Raw genomic sequence first — 19,235 nt, forward strand, 5'->3', positions numbered from 1 at the left:
ATTAACTTTCAGCAGTCATATAAAAATGTGGTGTGTTTGAATTTCTACATCATATAGTTTGAACAAAGAAGTGCAACAAATAATCTAGATGGGGTGCTCCCTGATCTGTCAGCATGGGAAAAGATTATTTAAATAACCTTAAAACCACTTTAAGGAAAACAAAAGGGTTATACAGTAAATAGAGTAAAACTACATGGGATGCATTCTATTGCGATTTCAATACATATTTGATCCACTTCTTTCAGTGTCTGTCTTGCATTACCTTCACCAGGGCTGCTGGACCTGTAACGGTAGCTGTAATTGTCAAATAAGGAAATCTACTTAAAAATGTTGTCAAAATGTTACTTACAGTGCTGACAAGCTTTTTCAGGTAGCAGTGAGAGTAGCAGGATTTTTTAATTCTTGCAGAGCAGCTTTGGCGTTAAGATGCTTACAAAAGTGAAATGACGGCAAGTTTGTTTCAGTGACGTGATTTTATTCTAATATCAAGCTTATTATGATCAAGTGCAAGCATTAATATTCCTGTGTAGGTCATGTAGTCTGTTTTTCTCCCTGGGTGTCTGTGTTTCAGGGTAATCTTTAGGCATTTGTCTTCCTCTTCTGGACAGACAGTGTAATTACAGCATGAATCCATATCTGTGCGAAACACTGTCAGAATAATTAGTAGGTTGTTAATACGAGGTCATATGAACAATATATCTTACCATTCACCTTTAGTATGTTGGATGATTAATGCTACAGGAGCATGTAATGTAGAGTATAGTTTATCCCTTTTATTTTCCTATTGGTGGCTGCCTTTTTAAATTATAAGTATGGTAATCAGTTTTATGAAATAGCTTTTGTTCTTCTTTTTAAAGGCCACTTGGTGCGTGTTGTGAGCCCAGAGTAAAACTTGTCAGAGCGTTGTAAGAGAAGCTGCAGATGGCACTTTGCTGGGCCGAGCTCTGCAGCGTTAGCAGCAGATGGTGGAGCGCCACGCTGATGGATGCACTGTCTAAAGCTCCAGACAAGAAACCTGCTGCTCCTCCTCCATCTGAGGAACAGAGTAAAGCTGAGGAGCAGAACCTGCAGCACCCAAACATCCAGTCAACACAGACATGAAATAGTTAATGCTTTTCTGCATGAAAAAATATGACATTAAAAAAAATCCTGATTTATTGGTGGCTTTCATTTTTACCACCTGCAATATAATACATCCATCCATTATCTATACCCACTTATTCCTATTTATGGTTACTAAATAGGTTTTGTGGTAATGAACTGTAATTCCTCCTACCAAGATGTTGGTCTGTACTCACTGACAATGAGTTTTCATGGACAAAATATTAAAACCATATAACAGAACACCCTCACAAATGACCAGACTGTTGTGTTTGACCGGATTCATTGTAACTACAGCTTAGTGCACAGACAACTCTAGTCAAAAAACAAGCTCAGCTGAGATTAATCATCGGTATAAATCCAAATTGACAAGTGAACTGTGTTGTGAGCTGGTTGAGTTCCAGTTGTCATTTGACTCATTTATCATCTCTGTTAATTTTATTTGCTGCTAAAATTACGCAAGGGAATCCTGTACCTACAGAATTGATTGAACCATGTTTTTCTTTGACATCAACAGACTCGCTGTTTTGTCAGCCGTTCTCTGCTCCCCTCTGGTAGATGTGCCATGAGTTGATATATTGGGTCTTTTAGCCCCTGCTTTGGCTGAAATCCAAGGCCCATTTGTACAGATGGGGTTTTACGTGGGCCATTTTAGCAAAGCACCCTCCCCATAAAGCCAAAGTGTCTCATCGCTTCATAATTGTGTGATTATGGTCAATTGCTGTGGTTGAGGTGACAGATTCTATTTGAGCCCAACAGATGCTTTTATCATATTTGAGATCCCTATTTGACCTCAATCAACCATTACATGTATGAATAAAACGGGGAGCTAATACTTCACTCCTGAGGTGTCTTAGGTGTCTGAGAGGAGCTGGTGGGTTAGACCTATGGGTGTGGCTGTGAAGGAAGATCAACCACTCCAGGTTACACAAGCCAGTAATGGCCGAAGCTGAAAACTATAGCGCTAGTGAGTTAAGTATACAACTGCTGAAACCACTGGTAGAAATGTATGGGACGGCTAGATGGTGCCCCCAAGTGGGAATGAGATGACATTACATGCACTAAATGTGGTATTAAAAGTGGAGCAAGGCATTGTTACACTTAAGGGTTAAAGGAAACCTGTTTGTGTTGTTTATACCAGCTGATAAATCAACAGTATACAGTGGCTGTGTCCCAGCTGCATATTAGAATCTAAAGACGTTCTGTATGTTCAAACAAGAGGCACACAAGAATTATTTGCTTAATTTTACTGCCTAATGAGGTGTATTCAAACAGGTCTGTGATGTGTTACCCTAATGAAAGGACTTAAGGCAGCTAGGATTGCAAAATGAGGAGAAAAAGTGCACTTGAAGTATGTTACTTCATGAACCTGCTAAGTTGTGTCAGGAGTGTTGCAACATTTATTCTCAAAGGCTTCTCCTTGTTCTGCTGTGGCTTAGACTGTACCTCATTTGTATGTTGCTTCAGGCAAATGCGTCTGCCAAATGAAAAAAGTCTTTCTGGTGATTCAGAAGTCGTCTGATTTTTGTTGCGGTGTCTTGGCTGCATGGTAAGCCTTCTTTTATGGCTCACCTGTTTATTCGGTGTCGGAAGGTGTGCGGACCCTGCAGCCTCGCTGTGAGGTCAGGACCTCTGCTGCTGTGAGTGGAGATACTGGTGCTGTTAAATGAGTGCTGGGCTGCTTGTTAATCCACAGTGTTTGGTTATGTATTTCCATGTGTGTTAAATACAGAAGGCACAATGTGTGTGTGTGTGTGGGGAGGTTTGTACAGTTTATTAAGTAATAGAGCTCACTTTTCTGAGGAGTAAAATAATATAATGTTGACTCATTGACTATATATTCACCCTGCGTTGACTGATATATGGCCAAACTAAGCATTTAATGAGGAGCATGCTGGTTCACACCTTTTTTGATGTCTTGTAGCTTTCCAGTTTAAGTACCCAGTGTGAACATTAATACCTGTTTTGACCCTGGTTCTGATGGCTCAGTGAAAAGATGAAAGAAAAAAGTGAAAGTCTGATTTAACTGTGGCTTGGCTCTGGTCTTGATGTAATAAACACTCCAAAATTAAAAAAAGGGATGCGCATTTACTTACTGAAAGGAAGTGTGCACAGGCTGCGTCGTGCTCATTTGAATGTGGCACGGCAGTGACAGAACTGTTTTCTGAATTTTCAATTTTGTTTTTGTGGCTGTGACAAAAAAGAAAAATCCCATCCCCCTGTTGTTTGTTGAGGCTCAAAGGATTAAACAAAGTCAGCAATGATGGAGAGGCACTGATCTTCTGGAGTATTTACATTTGTGTGTGTATGTGTGTGTGTGTGTTTTTTTTTTTTTTTTTTTTTGTTTGTTTTGTTTTTTTTTTTTGTTTCTCCTTTCCCCTGAAGGTGTGCGTCTATATTTTTCCACTCACAGGCTTTGGGCTCAGAGTTTGTCTTTGCTCCAGTTGGGTAAATGGCAGCCTCAGTAACAGACAGGTGCTCTCCATCTTGTAAACCCGGAGGGGGTTTGGCATAAGACAAATGGGTCTGGGAGTGTGGCCCCGCCCTGTTCCACCTGGCTCATCTGATACCATCAGAGTGATACTGTGTCATGGGATATGTAGTCTTACTACGAGTCCCAGTGCACACACCGAGCACACAAAAACTCATCACTCACCACAAAACAGTGCTGCCACAGCGAGGCTGAAGTAGACAAGTTTATTAATGATAATAATGAGGATGATGAGGATGATGATAATATTAATAATTAGTCATAATTATAATAACGTTAATGTCATAATAAATAGAACTCTTCATCTGAAGCACATAAAGAGAAGCATACAGAAAGAGAAAAAACAAAACACAAAATTCAGAGTACAGAGCCAGAGGAGGGGGCAGGGACTTCTAGAGACATTTTTTTAACCTTTCAATATATCCATTTAATTTTTTAACATTTTTAAACTTTATTTAACTGGAACATTTACAAAAAGGAGAGATAGATTTTAAAAAATCCTTATAAATAAAATTTGTCATTATTAGAACAAAATACAAGATTTCGGGGAATCAAAGGGTGTTTTTTTTTTTTTTGTTTTGTTTTGTTTTTTTTTTTCTTTTTTCCCCTGAATGGACAGCTGGGTGAAGGAAGGCTTATTATGTACAGAACACCAGGAGTACAAAAGGGGCCAGTCGACTCACATACTAGAAGGCTTCATGTTGGGGGGGAGGGGATGGGAAGGTGGCAGGGAGGATGATGCATGGGGTGGGTGTGTGGGGGTTTGGAGGGAGGCGGGGGATTCACACAGGGGCCATCCTGCTAGTGTCACAGCTCAAGCAATTGTGCTCAGGAAGATCAGGACCAGTTCTTTATGCTGAAGGCATCTAAAGGAAGGAAGGGAGGTTCAGTTCAACCCCACCCCCCGCTCCATCCCACTGCTGAGGTGCAGACTGGAATTTTAGATTCATGGTTTTGTAAAGGCAGAACTCAGGGACATGGAAATAAACTCAGTGGTTAGAGCAGAGACAAACAACCGCAGTTTAGGTAAAAGTTGCTTTCGGTAAAAAAAATCAAATAAATAAAGGCAATGAAAGTACATTAACATGAAAAACATCAATGATTTTTTTCAACCCATATCTGACTGGTGCACATAGTACAGCTACTAACATGGAAGACAAGATAGACTACCTGGTTAGATTAGAGAACTTAAAATTCCATGAATTGAACTGTGTAAATGTGTAGTTGTGCACCCAAGTGGTCAAAACAACTTTAAAACAAGTGACAAAAATATTAAATAATGCAGCTCAAATGTGGCCACATTACTTTTTTTTAAGTTAGTGCCCAGACATCTATAGCAAGCTGTTTCTCAATGTGTTCTTGACACACAATACAAGAAATTATATTTGCAGAAATATTTTTAAATAAAGTAAATATCCAAATACTAGAGAGGAAGTGATGTACTGATGTGCATGATGTCTAGTGGTGTATTAGTTTTAATTGAAGCTAAGTTTTGTATCATACTTAAAATGGCAATGATATAACTCCCTCCTTAAAATAATAACAGCAATAATAATAGAAACACTGAGAAATAATGGCGTCATTTGGATATACAGCTGTAAATGTTGCTATTGTATGTGCATCACATTCAACAGTAACTATTTTTTGCCTAAACCTTGGGAGTCAGCTGCTCGACTTCCAGTTTGAAAATATCAAACCTAAACTCTGCATGACTGTCCCATAGAAAACCTTAAACATAAAACCCAACAAAGTGTTGAATCATAACAGTTTCCTGTCACACAATTTAGCAAAACATTGTTCAGATCTAGGACGGAATAAGCAGAGATGCAGCTCAAATCCCATGAAAACACAAAAACTGACAATTACTTGACTCTACTAATAAGTATGGCGCAGCCCGGGATTTATGCTATTGAGCTCCAGCCTTGTCTAAAAACTATTAAAAATGCATTTATGAGCCACATTGTTGCACTGGATGACATGTCCCTTCATTCCCATGAACAAACACGTTGTACTTCATATTGGCTCAGTCCCACAAACACCGTCCTGCTGCATGAAATACTCACTAACACCACTTATGGATTAATCCAGCACTGAAATTTGCCCCCAACAAATGAAACATTTTCTCTTGTTTGCTGGATAAAAATGATAGTGATGTCTTTTGAAAAATCTAAGTAATGAAACTATGATTGTAGGACATTTTTAAATATTTATAAACCAATGGCCTTAGAGTTCATAGGCAATGGTTCATAGTAATGAGTTGATAATGAAAACTGGAAAATCACACCATTTTTTTTTTTTTTTTGCCTTTTCATGGGATTTCCTAAAAAGCTGCACCCTTTTATAGTTTATCGATTAGTAGCTAACCAGAGTAAATAGGTGACATTTGTTTCCTTGCAATTCACACATGACATGTTTAAAACTTAGTGGTAGTAAGCCAAAAGTAAAGTAAAAACTGTGGTTCTTTATCTCTGCCAATTAATCTGAATCTGCCTCCAAAGCAGCTCTGCCTCCCAGAAAGTTTCTGTCCCACTAAAACTCCAACCTGCTACCAAGTTGTTTCTGACCCACCAAGTTTGTAGTGCTCCAAGTAGGCCAGATGAATCATGTGACTCTCAAACAAACCTACAGGTATGAAAATATTAAGCCTGCATATGATCGCTGCATGGGGGAACAAATGACCAACTTTACCCCAATTAGACTTCACAACAGTTAGTTGCCATGACATAGATACTCTTAGTAATATATAAGAAGCTGTCTACAGATGAACAGAGGTTGCGTGGGTAGGAGCCCTGATACAGAACAAGTTTTTTTTTCTTTTACCTGAAATAAGATGAAGGTAGGAAGTGTGAGGTGAGATTTACTGTACAGAATATTAACAGTACACACTGCAGTTTTGTACAGGAAGTCAGGAACTTAACCTAGTGGTGCCTTCTTAGAACAATTTACACAAAACCACTACTAAGTAGTTTACCCTGAACTCTCAAACAAAGTTGTGCTTCACCTGAACCTGCTTGCCTCTGATAGTAAAGTTTCATCTCAGGGGTAGCAAGTTATTTCCAATATGCAATAAAATCGCCCGCCCACTAGGGTCTGCATGAGAACAGCGGCTCATAAACCAAGGCTGCTGTAGGAAGCTGCGAGCTGGGCTTCATCAGCAGGGCTCGTTATATTAGCAGAAGTGTGAGCTCTTCCTCTGCAGTGATGAGTGAATGAAATCTGGGTCACGTCAATACATATCCAGGCTCCGCCGTCATCACGGATTCTCGCTGTCTCCTGATCAAAGAGCACTGAGACTGTGTGTTCAAATCGTACTTTGGTTCAAGTAAGAAAAGATAAATCATTATTCGTCAGCTTTTTATCTGACACTCACAACACCTTGCATTAATTAGCAAGTCTGCGCAGCTCCATTGGAGTGCCAGAATTACTGCTACGATTTGATTCCTTTTCCTGAAGTCTTTGTCGGGTAGAAGTGATGTTTTTGTCTGAACGGGGTAAAGATGTTGTTTGGAATAGTTTGTGTAATTCTGTATGTATTGTAAATCTATGATTAGGATGTATGTGTATGTGTGTCTGTTGTTTTGTGTAGTAAAGGGGGGTTCTGGGGGGGAGGGGGGAATCAATTCACACTGTCACCATCACACTTTCAATGATATAACACATGGTCACATGTTACAGTAAATATCAGGGACATATTTAGTGTGAGAGAGGTTCTGATATCTATGTTTGGGGCCAGGGGCTTTCCTGCCCACCCCCTCTACTCCCTGACATCACCACGGCCCATATAATAGATATGTATATATATTTATATACAGAAAAAGAATACATACTTATTGGACACCCTAGACATTAAAGTACATTCAAAGAACTGAACCAACATTCTTGTTTTAAACACGTTTACAGTGACTCTCCTGAAAGAATTAAGGTTTTGCGTCCTTGAAATTAAAACTTTTTTTCCTCTTTAAGAGTTTTCAGTGCTGCAAAAAAAAAAACATAAAAACACACAAATAAATATTCTCAGAATACATTGACAAAAAATTGACATATTTCAGCCCTCGTTCCTTGTTTACCATTGGATGGGCACTACTGTAATTCTATAATGTTTTATCTAGCGACTTAGTCTATATGCCTCAGGCTTGTGTTTTGGTTATGCACCTGCTGATGTAGTACAATGGGATTATTCGATTACAATTCAATTTGTTACATGGTTGTTGATGAGTTGTTCTTGTCAGGTGGAAACGTGCATCCTTGGTAGTTGTACGCACCTTATTACCATGTTGGTCTGATAGTTTGTTGGTGCAGAGTGACACAAAGGCTTGGGCTCGAAGTCTGGCAGGTGAGTAAATTTGGCGACTTCTGCGCCATTTTCTCAAACTAGTCCTTAGTCATTGACCTCTGCTGGGGCGTGGAGAGGGGCAGACCGGGGAGGCTTGGCTTTATACCGTCTCACCGTCCTGCCGTGGCTCACCGCCACCACTCCCCAACACTGTAAACCAGTGATGCTTCCCATTGGGGAGGGCAGGGATGCCCAATGGTGCTGCCAGGAGGAAGTGACATCATGACAGTATCCACGGGGGGACGCTGCTAACAAGAGGCGCTGCCGACCAGTGACGCCGCAACAAGGAGGAAGGAGTGACATCACCAGCCCAAAAAGGAAGTAAAGGGGGAAACTGGGGATGTTGGAAGGAAGAAGGCGGAGCAGTGAGACCAGAAAGTTGACCTTTGACTCCACCCACAGGAAGTACAGTGTAGAAAGTGCTTCTGCCTGGATTCTGAGCTCTCCCTGCCACCTTTCTGTTTATGTTTTTGTTTATCTTGGCGACAGAGCAGTGTGCCATAGAGAGGAGGGAAGGGGGGTCCTCCCCCCTCCCTCCTCCCTCCTCCTTCCTGCTTACGACAGAATCAGCATCAAGGGCCAACTGTTCATCTCCCTTACCAAAAAACATAAAAACAGATTTGTACATATATACTGCTTTATACACACTTTTTTTTTACCATTGTAAATCACAAAAGTATAAAAAAATAAAATGTTTTATAATAACGGGACACTTTTCATTCACTTTCTGTCTTTTTCTACTCGGCAAAAAGGTGGTCCCTGGTGGAAACTGGCTCACTCCGTCTGTCAAGTTTGTGGCTGGTTTGACACCGCTGCCTTGGCGCCACTTTGTACGCCTCCCGTCATCCCTTGCCAGCCTCAGTAGAGGGACTCCTCGTTGTCTTCTTCTTATGTTATTTTCTTAAAGCTACTTCTCTCTTCATTGTTTTCATCTGTGATGTCCATCAATACTGAGTACAGCTCTTCCTTTTGTATTTACTGGAAACAGGGGAGAAAAGTGGGGAAACTGGTAAATATGCAGAATGTTACCGGTATGTTTCTGATAGGCATACATAGTAAGTTGTGATTAAAAAATCAATGTGGAGCAGCTCAGTGCTTTATTTCTTCCTAAAACGTGTTTTTAGGAGTGAGGATCTTTTCACAGAACGTATAGGATAGAAAATAGATCTTTGGGGAAAAAACTACAAACATATGGGACAGTGTATAGAATAAAAAGCACAGTCAGTCATCCTGCCCCTGCATTTTTTCCCATCTATGTAATGAACACCATTACAAGGAGGAAAAGTTCATAGTGTAACACACACCGATAAAGTCAATGCAGCCAAAAGAAAACATTTAAAACTCAACTGCAGGAAGTTTGAAAACAGAGAGACAACAGCTTCATTCACGTTTGATCCCAGTCTTGTAATATGGCAAAAAAAAAAAAGGCGGGAGCAGAGACCTTATGCCTGCCAAAACTAGTGCTAAGCTCTCCCCAGAATAAAGATCACAGTGCGCTACAAGTGGAGATCGGCAGTTTGGCACTGCAAAGGGAAAAGCCTCAGTGTAAAGGGGCTGGATGGAAGCAGTGGGAGAAGAGGGTGGGGTGTATGGTTGTCAGAGGCAAGCAAGGCAAGACGAGTGTCATGACAGATGCTTGTTAATTCAGACTGATCTTCAGCACCTCCATGGAGCTTCTGACAAAAAAAATAAATAAATGAAAGATGATGAGCCTTTAATTTTGTATAGGCTTTGTAGTGCATTACCCCACCCCCTAGCCTCCAATCTAGAGAGACATACAGTCAAAGACGTGGCATGATCAGTCATCTTGCACGGCCTCCCCTTGTATCTCTCTCTTCTCATGGAGGAACTTTCCCCTCACCAACTCTTCTACCTATTCTATACCTCAGGTGCTCACCAGGGACCCACCAGGTAAAAATATCCACATGCAGTCTCATAGGTCAGCAGGGAGGGAGCACGATAGCACTGGAGATATATATAGTTAATCACGCACGTACATGAAGAGTACAGGAGAGGGTTAGTTCAAACTTTAGGCCATGTGTTTCTTTTGCTCTTAATTTCATAAAACAACACTTTACTTTTTAAATCTTGAACCCATTAAAGGACCAGTTCAACCAAATTACAAAGAGATGGTGCTTAGTTATGTGCAATGCAATGCAACTTCAGCCTGATAGTAAGATAATTGCCATTTTATTTTCATTTTATTATGGATATTATGTTCATAGTTGGAAATTTCTGTTTGGATTTTGTTATTGTGTTACCCTAACCAATTCATATGTAGTGACATATCCATTGCATCAATGTCATTTTCAGTTACCAAGATGCTACAATGGCTGAATGCGCTTTCTTTTTTTTTTTTTTTTTTTTTCAAGTTGACTTACAATTACATGCACAGTAGCATCAAGCTCATCCATACTGATTGGAATTTTTGTGGCCATTTTTTCAGTCACAGAATGTAGGTTGCCAGCCAACTGTAGTGTTTTAATCCTGTCAGCAAAGCTCTGAGTGTTTGATTCTCTCTCCACAGAGAAACGGCCATCAAGAAGCACAACACCAAACATGCTGAATTGCTGACAAAATTAGAGATGCGGGTGCTGGTTTAGAGGTATGGACCCAAACAACACAAACTGCAACCTGAGAAAACACAAACACAACCATAAACAACCCATAGGCAAGAAATCTGCAAATAAATATAAATATATATTATATATAATTCTAAGATATGGCACACCAAAGCATGTGCCAAAAACAGAAATGCTGTAGAGAACAGCAGAACTAATGAAAATTATTATTATTATATGTAATCACAACATTAAAACTAAGCCCTTTTTTGAGCACCACTGATGAAAGGTTGATGTATTTTTCAGTTTTCAAACCTTGTATGTCTTGTGTTTTCTCTATTTGCAGTGTGTTTATTTATGCATGTGATGCCCGATTGGTATTTTTTAATTTGAAGAAATTTTTTATAAATCCCATCGTGTTGATCTCTTGCCCACCAGACAAGTAGACCATATTTACAACTACCTGCATTGCCAGACACCACTACAGTCGGGTAAAATGTTTTTAAAGTAACAAATAACACAGGTAGAGGAAAAAAAAAAAGGGTATTTTTGATAGAAAACCCTGAAGTTAACAACAGCAACATCCATATGTGTGAAGGCAGACATAATGTTCTTATAAGCTTCTTTATTCTGACACTCAAAACAATCAGATTACTTATATGTCACATATTGACAATAAAAATAATTCATGATTAAAGGAAAAAAAAAGTCATAATAGTATACTTTACCTATGAAATTAATCCAAAAGAAAATTACTTTACACCTTTCAGACAATATATTCTCAATATAGAAATTACATACAATTCAAGAACAAGTTCAGCTGAATTGAAAATACACAGATAACCCCACTTCATATAGGAATACATATAAAACAGTTACTGAGAGAATTGTGATATAGTGTGTGTATATACATTTAAATGTATTTGCAAGTACTGTAACTTTTTTGCTTGGTTCTTTTTTGTACAAATATTTTTGGTGGATTAATAAATACACCTGCCAGCTTATCAGGGCTTAGGCAATACTTGCAGTAAATATAAATGATGGATAAAGAGTATTTTCTGTTGATGTGTAAACATATCTCAATACTACTGTTAATACAAACATAAGTCTGTACAAATGTCTGAGTCAAATAGAGGTCTGATTGCATATTAAGCTGGTTATGTAATACAACAAAAGCAAACAACGAAAAAGATATCAAGTGTTTCATAATTTCACATTTAAATTACTTTTGACTTACAGTAAGTAATAATAAAAGGACTCAGACCTCTACAATACTGGGTACCAGAGATGTTTACATGTCTAACATTTAAGCCTTGATAAGCTGACACCAAAACAGTTAAACAATGCTAATATTAACTTTTTCTGTAAACTGTAGACAAACCCGTGCAGACTGGTAGGAGCAATTCCAGATGACAACACTCAAACTCGTCCCTGTAATAACATGACAGTAGAAAAAAGTGTCATAGTGATGTCAAGAAAAGTAATGTACCCTAGTGGTGAGATATTTGTTGGGATAATATAATATGTACATCAAAAATTTATATCTCTGTTTTCTGTTATTTTGCTAATGTGTCTATTTATGTTTGAGATTTTCAACATCAGGAAGCATGAGAAACTTGCAGATGTCTGTTATTTTTGAGGGGGAGAAAAAACCTGGGACGTTAATAAGGAGGTGACAGTTCTGATGAACTATACTATACTGGCTAGAAGTTTGTCCCAGTGTTTAGCTAACCCAGTATGTGATAAGTTTCCAGGAGAAAGGGGATTTGTGATCCCAAACAGATCAGATTATTGCCATTGCATGTGCTAATGCTTTAATATTCAAAGCAAATAGCATTACCCAAACTTTGATGACAGCAATAACAACAGCACAACAGTACAGGCCACAGAAGCTGTTATTAATGTAAAGCTGGAATCGAATTATGGCTTAAAAAGTGTTAGCTGTATGAGACGGAAATCTCAGTTTTAGTTATTTAAATGTATTATAAACTCTACATGCAATAATCTAACTAGTTATACTCACAGAGAAGCCCAACCTGCAACTGTGTAATGCAGTACGATCAAAGTAACATTTGTTTATATGAAAATTTGAAGAAGAGGCCAAAAACAGCACAGCTGAAGGGTGTCAGAGTTGCACTTGTGCCACTCAGCTGGTCAAACAGTGTCCAGTGTCCATAATGCAAGAACACAATTCTTTTGGTGCTGTTTCCTCATGTTTTTTTGCACATAAATTCGTTTTTTGTTTTCTTTTTTGTGTGTGAATATACTTTAGATTTTGCCTAGACTGATTTTATATATATTCCTAATATAACTGTTAATAATCACACAATATCTATCTAATAATAAAAAATAATAGATATCTAAGAGCACAGTTCGTTAATATTAGTGTCCTGATCAAAATATGTTATTCACATCAGTTGACGTAAAACGGGATGGATGACTTACATAATTAACTAATTGCAGTAGCTGTACTGTCAATGGGTTAGTTAATACTGTGCGTCAGCCCTGTGATAAATTCTGCTGTCATGTTTGAGATCATAGTTTGAAGTGACGCTGTTTCGGACTGCATTATGTTGGAAAGCGTTTTCTAGCATTTCTGTTCCTCCCAAAACTCCCGAGTAGTTCGTCATTACCTGAGATGAGCAAAAGCTGATGAAGGTGTCTATATTCAAGTTTAATTGCCACTGATATCAGAGGTCAGAGTTTTGATATTGTGATGTTATTACAGGGGCTTGGAGTGAAGTCATGTTAAACCGTTAGCTTACTGCAAACTACAGTATGTTAGCAAACTGCATTCACTTCCCCTTTCTCGCTCACCTCCCTCACACACATAAACACACACATTCTAATGCATATATATCTATATAGCACATCGGCACACACATTCAGATCAGGAAACACAGAAAACTATTTCATTCCAGGCTAACCTACTAATAGTGGTGACAACTGAACACCCACACATGTACTCTGCTGCAGAGTTTAAACTCCTACAAATGCACAAACCAGTTCTCCCATTTGAAAATGGTAAAAATAATATTCAAAGTTTGTTTAGACTGATATAAAAACCCCAAATGGTGCGTACATACTAGCATATAAAAGGAAGAACAATGTCTGTTTACCCACATAAAGATTTTCAGTGACTCATTAGATAATTGGGTAGTTTTCTTTTTTTTTTATATATATATACAACATTATTCTATATCATTTTAACATCTTGACTAAACATAACTAGCTGTATATGATCCTTTTATAAATATGTTACATCTCAGAAAGTATTGAAAAAACAAAGTGCAACGAACAGATTTTTTTTTCTTTTGAGACCACAAACACTTGTGTGAGTACATATAAATTGGCAATAGCTTTGACTTGTATTTCCATAGCTGCACTGAAATCTCGACAGCTAACATTAGCTACACAGAAATTTTCTTTTCAGTCCATCTGACTTAGCACAAAATTGTAATAGAAGCGAGTGTATGTCAACTAAGAGGCAAGCACTGCTGCACTCTACACACATTTACATTGTGTCTCCTATCTCCTGGGCGCTTTATATAATATCTTACTGTACTTGTGTGGGTATACAGCGTAAAGTGTTATACAGTATATGTCTACATATATATATAATACAATAGCTTTAGTTAAGAACAATAATACAATCTTATTTTATTATCTTCTCTTGGGGTCTCTGCTTGAAGAAAAACTTAAAAAGTAGCTCTCCCAGAAAGCCGTGTTGCAAAGAGGACTAACCTGCTGGTTGTGTTCCAAACGAAACTATCCTGACTGCTGACAACTTAATTGTTTTCTAGTTTGAGAGTTTCAGTTAGCTTATCCTGAGGTAAAATATTTTGTGCAATGCTTAAAAAAGAGATCGGTGACTTGTAGCAGAACAGCCCTCTGTCAGGCTCACCAACCTCAGTGCTGTGTCGTTAGTGTGGGGTGATGTGGAAAATGCCGGGCGTTACAGTACACCTTGAGTACTACAATTTACCTGCCGGGGTGTGTCAGTGAGGAAATGCGGTTTTCTGCAAATTAGGTTCACATGCGACTCTTTTGCATTTAGCAATGATGTTTTTGGGGGCATGCATGCTGACTGACAAAAAACAAAAAACAAACAAACAAAAAAAAACAGTTTTACTGTTAAACAATCTAGTATAACTCTGCAGCTAAATATTTTCCTTAACAGTGGTTAATAGATTACCAAAATTGTTGATTTAATGTCAGTCTACTAAAAAACTTATATAACCAGTTACACTAATCCGGCACAAAAGCCTTGTATTACAGTAAATCCTGTTTACAGGCTACATTCTCATCTGAACTTGTAATCTGCTGTGATGATTCATAGGATTCCATTATATAGTTTTGGCATGTGAACAAAATATTTGAAACACCTTCTAATTTTATGATCCAGTACATCACAAACTAGCGGAGCGGAGTGTAAAAGACATTTATCCAGCAGGATTTAATGAAAGACGAGTACCCCTTAAAGTTAAGTCATTTCAGGCAGCTAAAAGCACATGGTCCATTTGGTCTGTGTTCACTTGTAATTAATCCAGTGAAATATTAAAAAAATATCACTGCCAACTACAATCATGAGACCGGATGCGAACCCAGGCTGCCGTGACTACGCTCATTCCCCCAATTTACCTTTGGCTGCACTTAAATGAGACACATCTGGGAACACAACCACCAATGCAAAATAGTTGCATAGGAACATACAATAATTTGCAGGAGACCGAGCTGAGTTCGAGCATTGTGAGTCCAAGACAGAACTCTGACCTTCATGACCCTTTACTCTGCATGCTGTCATACAACATAGTACAGCTTGTAAGGCTCCACTGCAAGTGCACAACAGTAGGACACTCCAACATTTAAGGAAAACAAAAGCAATCAGAGCAGCACTGTCTTTGAACTAAGAATTACCAAGGCATAGTAAACGGAGTGAAGACTGAGTGCCTGTTTTCTGTATGTTAAATGAAGGTTAGGAAACGAATTCATTGATGCGTCAGTGACCAGTGTCAACCCGATCAGAGCTGTCGTGTCATAAAAATGCCCCAGTATATTCTTAGCCAGATGACAGCAGCTGCATACACACACCTCTGAGCATGCATCATGCATGCTGCAGTAGGTTCACATTGGTTATGGTGACACAGCACCCATATACAGCAATCAAGGGTAATGCACATATGCATAAAACTTTCTCAAAGAAAACAAAAAGCACAAAAATGAATACAAAACAAGAGCAGACCAATGATGACATCAAAAAGGTTGCTGTAGAAATGTCTGCTTGAGAGGGTGTCAGGGGAGGGGCTCAGCATAGGGACCTGGAAGCTTTTATTTTGATTTAGCTCTCCAACAAGGACTGTGTGTTCGCTTGTTTTGTTTTTTTTGTTTTTTTTTTAAAGATCGTTTTTTTTTTTGTTTGTTTGTTTGTTTGTTTGTTGCGGTAATGTCCCTGTCTTTTTCTTTCTTTTAGTAGGGAGTGAAGCGACTGTACCCTCCTCTGTATAGGCTAGCCTGCAACATCAAAGATGAAAAAGTACCAATCAGTATTCAGGTGACAGCTTTAGTCGGTTTCTCTTTCTCCACAAATTTCCTTCCTTTTTCTATGCGAGGATTTACAGAAAGTTTAACATGGGAATGGATCATGAGGCAGATCGATCGCTCGATAGATTTAAGCAAATAAATTGTTTTCTAGAATTGATCGCCTAATTGCATACATGGTAAGTGTGTGTTCGGAACAGGGCCCCCAGCATTTATAGTGGATTTTTGGAGCTTAATTAATTGATTTTTATTTTTATTTTTAAACACAGTAGCATATAAAAAAAAAAAACACTTTCTTGAAAGAATAAAAATTATAGAAACACCGGACCTGGGCTTACATTTTGTGTTTTGCCTTTTGACTTGAGGATATCGGTTCCTTTTCAGACTATAGCAATACCAGAGATTCAACCAAAACAGAATGAGTTCAGAGAGGTTTAATCATAGCTCCTTTTCAAGTCTAGTGGAGGTGTCTGCACCTTTCTGGAGGGGAAACCACCACAGGATATTAGCCCTTAGATTTAGCACCATACTCCTAATATCTAGGGCACACACACACACACACACACACACACACACACACACACACGTATAAAGCATGCACGTGGGCCTATGCATGCACACACACAGTCCCCTTTCTCATCTTTTGGTGGCTCTGCTGAAATTAGGAAGACAAACTCCAAAGGATACTGAATGTCTTCAAAGCCTAATTTTGGTTAGCCTCCTTGCAAAACTTTCATCCATATGAAATACTTCTGTATGCTCGAAAGGAGTAAAGAGAATTTCCAAGCTCAACCTCAGAGGAACTAATTATTGTACAGCTTTTAAATGCAAAAATGACTCCTCTCTGCTGGAGAACCATTAATCAAATATGATTAAAAGAATTAGGAGCCAAACTGGTCCTTTCTCTTCAGCTTGTGAGATTATTAGATGTTGGACTCAGCACAGCCCATCTCCCAGTAGCCTAGCCATTTGTTCAGCACTACATGAACACACACACACACACACACACACACACATACCCTCCTGAGCCTGGTTTTAGGTCCCTGAGCTCCCAACACACACAACATTAGCTCTGATATTTTTAGTGGCCAAATCCTGTCCTCTACTTTTTTTTTTTTTTTTTTTTTTTTTTTTTGTGAGAACGATTAAAGTGTCAGAGAAATGGAAGGAAATTTGGAGGAAAAAGAAGAAAGAATAAAAAACATTCAAGCACATTTTTAATTAAGTAAATGAAGAGGAAAAAGAAGTGTTTTAATTAATGAAAGCTTTTAGCTAGCAGCTGCACCGGGGAACTGTACGCTGTTTTTTTTTTTTTTTTTTTTTTATGTTGTTGAAAAATCGCATGCATGGTAAATTTGAGTCATTTCTCAAGAAGAGAGCACGCCTCCGATCAAGCTTGTGGGCAGGAGTGGAGGGTGAGACAACTCCCTCCCTCCATCTTGTTCTCTCTTTTATGTCCCACGGCACACTGCTGCATGCGTTTGATGGTCCTTAATCTCTAGGTTTGGCCTGTGAGCCCAGTCCCATCCCCTCATCATCATAAAACAAAACCAAAGAGAAACTCTCTCTGTCTCAAAAAAAGATGCTCTTTTGTTTATCATCACTTTTCATCTTTGATGTTACAGTAGCTGCAAAAGCTAGCTAAAAACAGACATTAACAATTCAACTTAATCCCTTCAGGTTTAGTTTGGAAAAAATAAAGATGATCCAACTCTGTAGCGAGTTGAGTAATGCAGAATGAACAGAAAGCTTGGAAATGCAGTCATCATGTGAGATGCAAAGTTTGTATTTTAAAAAAAAACAACAACAAACTGCAGTGATCACTCATTCTCCTTTCAGAAGGAACTCATGTCAAATCAATATTGCATGAGATGAGCTTGCGTGGCATAACATAAGTTTGTTGCACTAAATATCTAAGCCAATTTCCACATGCTGGGCTTTTACAGTACTCCTCAGCTCCACTAGGGTGTGCCAGATAACATGGCAAAATCTAAATTAATTAATGAATAAATGCATAAATAAAAACCAGTGACCACTGCAATCTCTGGTCTTTATTTTTGACTGTGAGTTGTATGTGTGTTAGCTCATGTTGTGACATTTCAGACAGGGTGCAGACACTAACAGGCGGCGGTCTCATAGACTTACCATAGTCCCCACACTGTATGTGGCGGCAGGGCCAATTGTGTGGTGGTAGGGGTCTGCTGTTGCATAGACTCTGCCATAGCTGCACAACAGGAGACACAGATAACATGGTCATTGATCTATCATTGATGAGGAGAGCAGAACATTTATGCATGCTTGTTTAATGCGCAACCCCTCAAGTCAACTCTTTCAAGTCTGTAACACAATCAATTATTTCCCTCCTCAGCCTCCTGGGCTTCCTACATTATACAAGGTGGTTCAAAAAGGGGAGCTCAAAGGTTGGTGAATTATTCTTGTCTTTTCATTGTCATCTTGATTAGGTGGATGGAATAGGTAATGAGCACAGAGAGAGACAGAGACAGAGACAGAAAGAAAGAAAGACACAGAGAAGGAAACACATTTGGTGCTAGAGGGGGCTTGGTCTCTCACCCTGTTCTTGTTTACCCAGGCTGCACACTGGGCTCACGCCCCTGTCTTTTCATTGTTGCTGGTTTGGAACTAATCCTTCCAATTTCCTTCTGAGACAGGACAAGATGTGTCTGCCTTATTTATTTATTTATTCGACTTCACATATTCCTCTATTTACTTTCCTTTTTTTTTTTTCCTTTCTCCAGTGCTCGCTTGCAAATGAGGGTCTGCACAGAGCAGATAAGGCACACCCAGCCAAGGACTGAGGGCACCAAATCAACCAGGAATAAAAAAAGTAGAGTGAGGAAGGAATTTTCCTAAAGGAGACAACAAGACATACAGTGTTCATGCCTTTTACATGAGCTACATGAAGTTATATAAGATCTAAATATGGCTTGGCCCATTTAAGTCCAGTAGCACCCAAGGTCAGTGAGCAGGACGTGAAATCAGAAAGGCTGTCTCGACACCTTGGGGAGGAAGCTGGTGCCATAAGATGGTCAGAGGAAGTCTCCGTGGTCCTCTTATCTTCAGCGAGCACCAAAACCCCAAGGCCCACTAAAGCTAATATATCTACAAAATGACTCTCAGCAGAATGGCACTGCTGACGACCGATAGGTCAAACCACCCAGTGCAATGTCACAGAGCCTCAACAGAGCTGACT

General features: G+C 39.0%; 1 protein-coding gene and 1 long non-coding RNA gene across 3 annotated transcripts in view; one reads left to right on the forward strand and one right to left on the reverse strand.

The window, feature by feature from the left end:
- Nucleotides 1-18,897, forward strand: part of LOC113141152 (uncharacterized) — a 33,675-nt gene extending 14,778 nt beyond the window's left edge. The window contains exons 2-3 of the long non-coding RNA XR_003296718.1: nt 10,453-10,530; nt 18,781-18,897. This is a non-coding gene — a long non-coding RNA (uncharacterized LOC113141152). The remainder of the gene's footprint in view (nt 1-10,452; nt 10,531-18,780) is intronic.
- LOC113141149 (RNA binding protein fox-1 homolog 3-like) overlaps nt 11,394-19,235 on the reverse strand; it is a 346,664-nt gene continuing 338,822 nt past the window's right edge. The window contains exons 14-15 of one of the 2 annotated variants that reach the window (XM_026325390.1): nt 18,170-18,248; nt 11,394-11,917 (exon numbers count right to left, since the gene is read on the reverse strand). In XM_026325390.1, the coding sequence (XP_026181175.1) occupies nt 11,906-11,917; nt 18,170-18,248 (91 nt within the window). In that variant the 3' untranslated portion in view covers nt 11,394-11,905. Of the gene's footprint in view, nt 11,918-15,952; nt 15,998-18,169; nt 18,249-19,235 lie in introns of those variants that run through there. The other variant, XM_026325389.1, reaches the window with a different exon arrangement.

Source organism: Mastacembelus armatus, chromosome 8 (assembly GCF_900324485.2).
Source record: "Mastacembelus armatus chromosome 8, fMasArm1.2, whole genome shotgun sequence".
In the NCBI taxonomy this organism is placed as follows: domain Eukaryota; kingdom Metazoa; phylum Chordata; class Actinopteri; order Synbranchiformes; family Mastacembelidae; genus Mastacembelus; species Mastacembelus armatus.